Consider the following 12,159-nt stretch of genomic DNA (forward strand, 5'->3'; position numbering starts at 1 on the left):
CAGAGATGATAAATCCAAGCAATTGTAATGCCAGGAGGGTAAAAAAACACCAAGTCTGATGTGGTGCAGGTAAATCAGTCATTCTGCTAATGATAAGCACTTGTACTGAGGAGTTGGGGACAAGGTGCCTTTCTAAAAGGGAAATCAGACACATTGCTAATAATAGGGAAATTGCAGTCTTGGGAGGCTTTTCGTCATGGTGATTCATGTCAGATTGTAATTGGTTTACCTGCCAGACTGCACCATGTTGGTGTCTGTGAGGATAAAACAAATTACCAAAGGTCAGCATTTACAATCCTGTAGTAACTGTTTAGCACAGTGGCCTGGGTGCTGCACAAATTGAGCCCGATTGAAACAATAACAAAGCCCGCTGGAGAACACAAGCACGGTTTGAAAACAACTAGAATTTATAATTTCTGGTAGAAAAAACAAATTCACAGCAGGGATAAAACAACATCATTATCTGTTGCTGATAAATGTGTGCATTTGGTATTTTGTAATGTAGTGGGTTTTTTTTTGGTATTTCATTTTGTTATTGCTGGTATTATTTGTCTTAGTACTCACCAATTTTCTAGCGCATGGGTACTTTCTTACTCTCTGAAAGCATTAACTTCTGATAAAAACTGGTTGTGATTCATGACTTGTCTGTTTCATTGCTGTTGTTTTGTGTGTTTTGCAATTCAAGGCCACTGCAATCTTTTGTTTGTATTACCCATGCTGCACAGCTTCATATTTAGCTTTTGTTCTGTAGGTGTGCAAAAAAAAACAATACTTCTTTCCTTGTATTTTTTTTTTTTTTTTAATAGGACAGTGTGTTTTAGTAATAGAACGGTGACAACACAAATTGAAAACGTAAACCACAGGGGTAAACTGCACCATAGAAGATTGATTTAATAACTGGAATACTGTGGTGTGTGTTTATTATTTAAATATTTTGTTATATTGTCGACCAGCTATGGTAAATTCCATCCCACTGTTGTGTGATATTGAACAAGGGTGTTGAGTTTTGTCTTTAAATTCTGTAGACTTACAATAATGCTGGATATTGATTTGAACTCTTAATTTTGAGAGGCCAAAGGCAAAAGTGGTGAATTGAAAGAATCCCACTGCCCCCAACCACCTCCACACATTCTTGATAAGATGTCACCTCTTCAAATGCTGCAATTAATCAGAAAAGGAACAAACTGTTTACAGATGTTGATCATACTGTTGTACTGTATTAAGTTACAGATAAAAATGAGTTTTGGGCCATCTGGGGCCTATGTTGCAGATAAAGGATATAGTAGCTAAATCCAGGACAGGATTATATTGTTCTTCCACTCCTTTAGAAAAATCTGATTCAAAATGTAAAATTCTGCATTGTTTAAAGGTCTGCTGTGCAGAAATTCATTCTAAAAGTAGTTTATTCTGTCAAAATCCCTTTCTTTTCTCAACAGCAATGTTATGTTATTTTATTTATTTATGTATTTATTTTTAAATTTGTATTTCAGACTGATATGCACAGACTAGTTTCCTCAACTCTCAATAGTTCCGTGTACACTACCTTGTCCTTAAGAAAACCCTGTACTGGAATCACCCACCAGACCAGGACACAAGTTTGACACCCCTGCTGTGGACTGACTGTACATGATGTGCCATTTAAAAATAAAACTGCGTTGTACTTCTTCCCACCCCCCTCCCTCAGTTAATATTCCCTGGCATGTGACCTCTTCTGATTTTTGATAGCCACTATTCCATGGCCAAATATGATGCCAGGACCTGTAAAGTGATTCAAAATGTAACATTTTGAATCACTGTTATGTTGTAACAATGCATGTAGTCCGTGAGATATTGAGTGTGTACTGTAAGTTTTCAAGACATTCTTACTCAAATGCTTTTCAGACTGATCTATAGCATTTGTTTTAAAAATAAAATGCATGACATCTGAAGGGTATTTTGTTTCCATTGTAAGGTGCATTTTTGCAGCTGGTGCTTGACTTATTGAACAGTAGGGTCTGTGGAGCTGACACAGCAGGATAGGCACAGCCAGTAGACCGTGTGTTATGTGTGAGGTTACTTTCAATCCATTATTGACTAATCCCATTAGTGGAGACTCTGTCTCTCTGCTCCACATACACAGTAAGAGTAGATATTATTATTTATTTTTTAAACAATACTGTATTACACCTCTCGGCCTACTGTATGTCCAAAAGACTAAAATGAATGAAAATGTTTTTCAAATTGTAATGTTGTAGTAGAACAGGAAAGTCTGCATGAAGCACTTTATTGTGCACCTTGAAGTTATAGTAACTAATCTGATGGAAATATGCACAGAAGTTTATTCATGAAATTAGGCAAGAATATTGTTACAAATAAACACATGTTTATAGAGAATTGGCAGCTTGTATGTGCAACAAATGTGTTAACTTGGGTAGACTGTAGGCATATTTTGGTTTTGCTTTTAAAGTTGGTCAATTCAGTATGAACACAGATAGTTTCAGTTTGGGTTGGCTCTCTGCTGTAATTATAAGGAGTATTAGTAATAGACCCTGATTTGTTAACTGCAGGTGTTAATTTAGCACAGCGGTTTAATGTGTGCAGTAGGTGGAACTTACAGCCTTTTTATGACAGCTGTGTGACTTATAACAGGAGCATTTAATATTAATGGAATTGAGGCTTTAAAAATAGCAGGTTTATAGAGAGTCTGCTGCAGCCCTTTAAAGTTATAAATGCTGAATACCTTTGAACAAATAATACTGGAGGAACACATTGCATGAAATATTGGGCCAAGTGATGCATTTCTGAAAAAGCAAGTGTGAAAACAGCATGTCTCTGTTGATTTATTATTAGTATGACATGTTTAGTATAATGTGTTGCTATTGTCTGTTTTGTGATTAAACGTTCAGGTTAATACGGGCATAGTTTGTGGTTTTGAGTTATGAATAGAGTGGAGACATTTTAATAAATCACAAAAAAAACATTCAGATTTCTTTTTTTAATTTTAAAGGTATTTTAAGAATGTTACTAGACCAATTATAGGTTTTGATTCTGTAAATAACTGGGGAAGTGCATCGTTTGATATTGCCAGTACAAGGTATGGTATCAGATTGAGTAAGAATCACTCCTGATCAGGAAAGTGTATCCCGAGAGCCCGTCTGTAGGTTGTCCTGCAAAGGCGCATGTTAAGATTCTTGGGTAAGTGTACCTGGGTAAGTGTATAATTGCTGATGGTTCAGCAGTTTCATAGACTGAAACAGTAGGACATAGAATTGCTCAGCTTACCTATTCAGCAATCATAGCACTGGTGCATCCACTAACAGTTTATCTGGAGATGTGCCTGCAAGTTTAGGATTACACTGACCTGTCAAACCAAACCGTCCATCCATGTGACAAGCTGTTTGTGGACTTTCAGACCCTTCATTCACAGAGAGAGTGAGAGAGAAACCAAATCTCCTGTTTTTTTTTATACCATGTACTCTATGTGGCCATGATTTATAATTAGATCCTGTGTGTTAAATGTATACAAATGTTTCTATTTTAAAACCATTTATGTTTCTAATTTCATTTCATCTGAATTGCATCTATTTGTTGAGTAGTTAATATGTACAGTGTATTGTTGAGCATTAATCCTGTGATAACCAATTTTCCTGACAATTTTTGGAATTGTAGCGTATATGTAAAACAAAGCTCGAGAGACTAACAAAGGGGAGTTGGGTTGGAACATCAAGGATCATAGTTTGCCTAAAGATGTAGAAATACCAACACTTGGACTTTATCTGATACATTTACTGGCAGTGAACAAGTCAAGTATTGTATATCTGTGCCACACATTTATTTATTCTGCTGGCTAACTATTGTGGTTCAATCACTGTCCATGTGCAATTTGCAGGTTTTTTTCCCCCAGGCACATACTTTATCAGTTGGTTGTGCATCAGTGCAACTGCATGTTTATTTGCCGTTAGGATATTTACCTGACATCAAATACTATGACTGTAGTGTTAGGCATGATGATCCATGTTATTGTTTTATCACCAGATCACAATCAGGACACACTGATTTTTGTATTGTTGAAGTTTACCTCCCTGATATTGTGAGGGTTAAACATTCTTGTGTATCATATGACGGCTGAAATCTCAGCTTACATAACATGGTAAATCTGCATGTAGCTGCATCCCACTAGAACAGAGTGATCCATCTTACTGCACATGCAAATCCTTTGACCTGATTTGTTGTTTTAATATATGGTACAGCACAGCTCAAAGTGGTGAGTGCTTTTGTGTGGTCTTCATATGTAGAATTGGTATGGCTTATTTAAAACATAGGTGCAAACAAATAGCTTTGGTATTTAAACAAAACCTGAAGCAGAGATCTAGCCAAATTCACCTCTTTTTAAACACCGAGTGTCCACATCACATATTTTCTGGAAGAACAAGATGGAAATTTGAATTTCATAGCTTCCCTCTCAACACAGGGTCATTTCATTAAAGGGTATGACAACACTGCACTATAAATATAAAATGTGTGCCCTTCCATTCCCTTTTTTTGTTAGTTCTCTTAACATTCAAAGGCATTAAGGTTTAAAGACGCCATTCGCAAATGCTAATTGGTATTCCTTGCATCACTTTTCTGTGAGCTGGAGGCTTTTCTGATACGTGTACGCAAGGACAATCAAAACATGGCAGCCAGCAATCTTGGGCAAATTAGAGGAGTAAGTGCTGTGTTGGTGGAGGTGAGGGAAGGTTGCGGCCCATCTGTTCTCAGGAATTCATTACATGCTTGTGTGTCCCAAATCAGGCGATAAGGAAGATTTGTGTAAGAGATTTATAATTCAGTGTGCGACCAGACGTATAAATCAGAATCACTCCTACTATTAGCAGAGATTTGTTCTGCATGAGGTGATGGTGTTGTCCCACATATAGACCCATTTCCAGTAAGTTTATCAGGTGTTTTATGAGTTGCACTACAACAGAACACATTCACTGGCCTGCTGATTTGTTGGTGGTGATGCATACTTCCCCCACAAATGAATACAAATGATTTAGATTGTGAGTGTGCAGCTGCTTTGATAGAAATTATGTGGCTTATGTAGCTTGTACACAGAAATAAAAATGTCTGGCACTTTTAAACTCGTGTGTGTTTTTTAGTGTTCATTGGGGTAATGTGCTGTTTCGGGTAGCAGATTGTATAGTACATTTGCATGTCTCTACATTCCATTGAGCCTGGTTCCTTTTAGCACTAAGTGTTTTGATTCACTTAATACTATTGCTATTAAAAAAAAGAAAAAAAAACCTCAAACACCAGGTCTAAGAGGTACAGTAAGTTGTATGAGCACCGTGAGGGAATCAAACTTAAAGAATACAGTAGCTGAAGTCAAAACAAACATTAAGCTGTATTACCACTGTAATATAGGATTAATCACAAGACCCTACTCTCTGTGTGGCTGATATGTGCACAGCAGTGACTGTGTTCAGTCTGTATTGGGGTTAGTCAGCTGTGATCATTTTGAAATTGCTTAAAGAAATTAGGTTTTGGTTGTGGGCTATTTTATCATGATTGTTGCAGTGGTAGTTTCCATGCGATTTCCGTTGTGGGCTGACACTATTTTGTCAACATTCCTTTTGACAATATTGTATCAGACTCTCTTTGCTTGCATGGGTTTGCACTAGGAACCTAGAAGCATCGCACTCTGCAGTTGATCATTAGCACTTTACACAGAGGGGACTCCTGCTTGTCTTCTGTTTGGGGTATGTTATATGGAGTTACACAGCCCCCTGCACCAGGGAAGGTTACAGAGAGCTGAAGGTCATCCGTACACAGAGGGTCAAAGGAGTAGATTCAGATTTTCACCCCCCTCCTCTTTTTCCATTTTCAGCCTTTTCACATTCCTTTCCATGTATCTTACTATTTGCTTGTCACTCCTCCTCCATGCTTTATCTGTCTTGTTCTCTCTCCGATCACATAATGGCTCCTCTTGGGTAGCGGCTCCTGCTATTTCAAAGTTTAGCTGGCAGGATTAAGCGTGGTATGTGAAAAATGAACAGCCACTCACGGGAGGACACATGAGCTGAATGCATAATAAACTAGGGGCCAGGAGAACAAAAAAAGAATGCATACTATCTGCAGGGGCTTCAGAATCCCCTACCATTAATATAATGCTCAAACAGGGAATAGAAGGAGAAACGTGGAATAGAAGTTTTTTATTAGCATCCAGGAGCTGATAAAAGGAGCTGCTTGTCTTGAGTGTTTTGATCTTGTGTTGTGTAGGGGTTCACATGGGGAGCTTGTTGACATGTGCCTGGGGGGCCCAGAAATAGGATTGTTAGCACAACGTAATGAAGTGCTGCTTTGCTCCCCTAGTTAACTCTACTGTTGATTTGGGGGGGGGGGGGAGGGAATGGTCCTGAAGCAAACAGAAATTAAAAAAAAAGAAATGTTAACAAAGTGGTCATAAACACTGGACCTTTGCAAAGGTCTTTCACCATGGGCTCAATACATTTTTTCCCAAATGCACTGTGATTTCCTATACTGAAAATTGTATCAGAGTTAGTTTACTGGTTTGCATTTGTTTTGTAGTTGTCCTTCCTGGACTTGTATACAGGTCTGCAGTATTGAAAGAGTTAATACAAAACTGCATGTTTTAAACTATTTTACATCATGGTATTGAAAAACAATGAAACTTGTGAGGCAACAGAATCTTCATAACACTGATCAACAGGAAGGCATTCATGATAACGCCAGCACCTGTGTGGCCACAATAGAAATGTGAATCGATAGCCTACGTTCCAAATCAGATAGGTAAGACTCTTGGCAGTCTATTTGTAAGTTGGCTTAACGGGAGGCTTTCTTGCATGCTAAGAAAATGGGTAATGCAGTACTTTTTGTTCATTTAAATGTTTGTTCAGTTATTTTGTGTGATTTCAATATTTTCACGGTAAAAAATTGCTTATTTCACAGCATTTCACGGTCTAAAAATAGGTATTTCCCGATTTTAAAGATAATATTTATTAAAGCAACAAAATCTATCATTTTCTCTAGAGTTATTATACAACCACTGTTCCTAAATATTTAAATGCTTACCTGAAAAACGACATGCTAAATTATAGAATATTTTGTTACTTAGCTCCACCTTTTAAAGACATTCTATTTCACCATCAATTAATTATCAAACAACATAAAAACATAAATGTAAAAATTATAACAGACACGTGAAATGTACCCTTCTTATACTGGACAGTGTGATCTTTAGTCAAAAAGATCTTTGATGCAGCTGGTGTCTTTTTCTTGAAGACATTTTAAAGAAATCATGCAGTTCTATGCAGTGTGTTCAATCATTTACCAGAAGCAAACTAAACTGTGTCAATAAGGCAGATGTTTGCTGTATTTATTTTTAAATGATAAAAAATATGTACAGTATATTTACACTATTTCAAAATTACACAGCAATGGGTAAATTTCATGCAAATCATTATGTATGATGTCTGCTTCAAATATTAATGACACAAGAAGTGATTTAAGTGAGGAGCCCTAAATCCCACATTGTACAAGATGTCCTTGGCAGTGAACTAAGTTTGAGACACTACAGGCACAAAGTAACATTGAGTCTAGCTGGATTTAACATGCTGTCTGGTGGTTGGGGACCACTGCTGAAAGAGACAGCCCATCTGCTTTTGTCTCATTTTATCACCTAGCGATCAGCCTTGGAGACTTGGTGAAATGATACACTTGGTTAGAGAGGAGATATTGCTCAGTCCTTTTCTGATCCCACCCCTATGATTTCTATCGTAGGGACTGAGCGCTCTACATCCTACACTGCTGTCTTTGCTTTTCTAATCAGGCTGCAGATGTGCTTGATGACTGAACAATTTCTGTGCACCAAGCTCCGGGTCCCCAAGGAATCCAGTAGGCTTGCTTATGCGAGCTGTCATGACAAAAAAAAAAGAGTGAGGGAAGGAGCGAGAGAGAGAACCAGCAGGGCTCCTTGATTGGCTTGTCTGAAAACACATGACTGCAAAGACGAGTCTCTTGCTTGGGGGTGACTGCCTCGATGGCAGACCAAACCACATTAAATAAAATAAATTCATTCCCGACCCTGTTAAGGCTGCATAGGGGGGAGGCAACACATATATTCAGTTCCAAAGCCGTATGGAGTCTTCTGGGGATTACTGCACATTTGTAGAGCAACAATGGAGAGCAGCACAGTACACATTTTCCAGCCTCCTGCTTTCCTTGCATAACAAATACTGCTTTGTCCTTGGTGCCTGGCCATTTAACAGGCAGAAACCGGCAGCTGTAGTCGTTTAACAGCTTATAATAAATACAGCTTTAATAAAACTATTTCCTTTTCCAAAGTGTTTAATGATTATGAGGACCTTTCACCCGACAGCTTATGCCACACTTTAGGTGCAATAAAATAACAGCCTAGAGTGAATATATGTATTCATATACAATATATATTAGATTTAATTTTATTATTACATGTTGTAATATATTCTGTATCAAAGCATTGCTATAACATTGAATGAGTCATATTTACATTTTAGTAATTTGGGTGCTGTGATTATGAATAAAATGTGTTGTAAAATATGAAATGGATCAATACTCCCCCTTTTAAGAAAAAGATCATTTGGTTTAGTGTTTAATTATCTGATGATTTACATTTTCACAGTCTACATACCCTAAGACATCTTTAGGTCTGAATCACATCGTGTTTTTTCCAATGGGGTGTGAAACTGATGCAGATTAACTAGGGCCAGATCAATGTACTCAGGCTGCCACCTACATCTATAAACGGTGCTACGAGCAGCAGATTGCTCTTTACTTGTGTGAGGTTTAAGCCACATATAGTATAAGGAGATAGCTGGGACATTGGGTTCTGTTTTTATATGCTTTTTGAATTTACATCTAAATCCCAAATGTGTAAGTATTTACTCACACACACAGTATCTTTTTATTAGAGGATACCTAACAAATGGTTGCGGGTAACTGAACAGTGACTTGATAAGTAGTGAGTGTACTTTAAAACTGGCATGATAATAACCCAAGAGAGGAGGCTGCTGCTGCTTCCATATTCAAGTATCTTTTACAGACTGCTGAGAAATAGTTTTTACACAAGTTATATATTTTGGATTTAGTTAAAAAAAAAAAAAAAAGTTTCACAAGTTATATTTGTAAATAAGTGTCATTATTTTTTTGTTAAAGTCCTGCACTCATTTGACCTGCATTAATCAAAGTCCTTTAATGTTTTAATGTTGGTGATATTCCAGAAACACAATACACTAAGTAATAGGAGACAGAAACGCGATTTAATACACTTGCAAGAAAACTATATAACATGTTGAGTTCTCAATGTCATGCCGTTTTGATACGGATGCATTTCCTGGAACAAGGAAGCACGGCATGTCTAAAAAGCAGCGTTACATGTGTAAGAGAAAGCACTACAGCATACAACTGCAGAGCATTAGCTATCTTTTTGCTAAGCGTCAGAGGTGTGAAGGATGGCAGGGAATGGGGAGATAGTTAATCAATAACCACAAGGTCAAACAGACAGTGTTGGTCTGAGTGCACCCTGTTAGGAAGCAGCAGCTGAGGATTTGTAGAGCTTGTAAAGGCTTAAAGAAACACAGTGCAGCAGCTATTTGTGAAGAAAAATGAATCCCTGGCTTTGATAGGGAAGGGAGTCACCTGCTGGTTCATGCAGTAAACTACACTGTTGCAGAATTTGCATTCTGAAACGCTGATCCCATCCTTGTGTTCCTCCTTAAATGCACTGTATGTGAATCTAGGAATAATTACCTCAAAGAATTCTGAACGTCTATGTAGAATTCTTTTTTTAGTGTGGAAAATGTTCACTAAATTCCATGTGTTTTGAAAACTGTGAGGTACTATTATTAGGTTGCTTGAAATAATTTTAAGAACTGTATTTTTTTGCATTGAGGAAAATTACACCAAGAAATTACTGAATGAACCACTTGCATGTTGCTGATCAGTTTCAGCACAGGAGTACAAAAAGCTGTAACTTTATTTTCACACTTCACAAAGGTTCAGCTTTGAGTACCCCAGGCATCTGAAGCGGTTTTACTGATGATCTCCCTTGTGAGGGATCTGTTATTTGTAGTGGTTATCAGTAATTGTAATTTGAATTGTAAATAATAATCTTGAGCTACATTAAGTGTTTTTTTTTTTTTGGTTATGATTGTTTTCACTACCTTACAGTGGTTAACCTTGTAACTTATAGTTGACTTCTGATATCAACAAGCTAAATGGGCAACACAAACTTGACTGTGGTGTCAGGTTAATATGTTTAATAATTGGTAACCAGATAGCTTGGGACATGGCATTAGTCCTGTGCAACAGTAAGGGTTTTTTTTTTTTTTTTTTTTTTTAGAATCTTGTCCAGTTGCTTAAAGTATTATGTTTTCCTTAGTTTATTAAATTAAATGGCAGGAGATGGTTAAAAGTGTAAATAAATTCCATCTGGGTGAAAATTCACCCAGTCGTTTTAATTTATGGAGAGGAATGTGCTGGTGTGTCCTCTTGTGTTTCAAGTATGGGGATGAGGAGTTTAAATAGGTACCATAAAAGCTCTCTAGCTGTCTAGTGGAGTAGATTTCTTGCCTCCTGTTCAATCCAGCAGGAACCATAAGTGAGCATTATCAGTGTGGTACAGCAGTCCCGGATGGCACTGTGCGTGGGATCCATACAGGCACTGTGTTCTGGAATGTGTCGCTCTGTGTGATGGTGATAAATACACAGGTTGAGAAAGGAAGACTGGACACCCATGTTTCTAAATATTCATTCTAATGCTGACCTGTTTAAAGCTACCAGATACTATAAATGACTAAAGGACTGCATTTTGGGATATTTATTTTCTGTTGAATCAAGTGATAAATGATAAACTTGAATACAATTCTGTTTGACAATGATAATGTGCATTTTGACATTTTGTAATGCAAGCAGTGTATGAAACCTGTTTTCCTGTCTTAAGTCAATTGCTTACCCATTTCCAATGTAGTAACTTGTCTGAGATAAACTGGGTCAAGTACAGTACTACTGCTTTCACGGCAGATTTAGAGTTTTGCAGTAAACATTTGCAAATGTAAATACTACAGCCTGTTCATTTGTTTTAATAAGTAAGGAATATATAATTAATGAGTTACAGCCCACCAAACACAAACTATACACAGACTCTCTGACACACAAAATTGGTTGTGAATGGACCGGAAAAGGTCTGTCTTAACCCAGGTATCATTCCAACTCTGGTGATGATGATAATGAAGAAGAAGAAGAAGAAGAAGAAGAAGAAGAAGAAGAAGAAGAAGAATCCATATGCCCCATTCATTCCTTAGAGTGATGTTGTACTGCAGCTGCATTTGTTAACAAAGTGAAAGTTCTTCAAGTGCCAAGGAGGCTCTTGCAGTGTGTGTCTTTTGGCCTCCTATTTGTTGAGGTACCTGATCAGGCCTGGCTCCACTTGTTTAGGTGTCATCAGGTGACACTGGAATGTCATTGTTATACTTGAAACGCTGATTCTCAACAGAACCCTTATCACCTGGAAAATAACAAACACCAGCCCCTGGATCTTATGAACTTCTGATCTGATTGGCAGGCCACCAATTAACTCATCAATGATTGATTGTCCCTTTCCTTCGTTGTCTTTCAGAGTGGAGAACTTTAATGGCTTTCAGGTAGAATCCAAGGAGAGACAATCAAAATGAACACTATACCGTCTATGGACAGGCACATACAGCAGACCAACGACCGGCTGCTGTGTATAAAACAGGTAAGAGTTTGTTTCAACATTTTAGGTTTAAATATGAACATATAGTCAAAAATAACTTTAGTTGCTTGCTATTCTCTCTCTCTCTCTCTCTCTCTCTCTCTCTCTCTCTCTCCTCCTCTCTCTCTCTCTCTCTCTCTCTCTCTCTCTCTCTCTCTCTCTCTCTCTCTCTCTCTCTCTCTCTCATATTAGGCTGTGACCTAATGCAACTGAATGCAATGAGCTCGAGCAGATTCCAATACAAAAGTTTTCAAATTTAAGTTTTAGGAAAAGGCAAAACTACAGTTTGAACAATAGGTTAAAAATATGTAGGTCAATGGAATATTAATTATCTGAAAAAAATGCCCTTCTGTCTTGAAAAAAGTGTCAAACCTGAACATTCATTCACTTTACAGCAGCAAACT

At 37.5% G+C, this 12,159-nt stretch overlaps 1 protein-coding gene across 8 annotated transcripts in view; it reads left to right on the forward strand.

The window, feature by feature from the left end:
• LOC117418266 (zinc finger MIZ domain-containing protein 1-like) overlaps positions 1 to 12,159 on the forward strand; it is a 156,447-nt gene that overhangs the window by 83,627 nt on the left and 60,661 nt on the right. For all 8 annotated transcript variants that reach the window (XM_058985028.1, XM_058985026.1, XM_058985025.1 and 5 more), the window contains one exon: positions 11,639 to 11,758. In XM_058985028.1, the coding sequence (XP_058841011.1) occupies positions 11,690 to 11,758 (69 nt within the window). In that variant the 5' untranslated portion in view covers positions 11,639 to 11,689. The remainder of the gene's footprint in view (positions 1 to 11,638; positions 11,759 to 12,159) is intronic.

This window comes from Acipenser ruthenus, chromosome 13, assembly GCF_902713425.1.
Source record: "Acipenser ruthenus chromosome 13, fAciRut3.2 maternal haplotype, whole genome shotgun sequence".
Lineage (NCBI taxonomy): Eukaryota > Metazoa > Chordata > Actinopteri > Acipenseriformes > Acipenseridae > Acipenser > Acipenser ruthenus.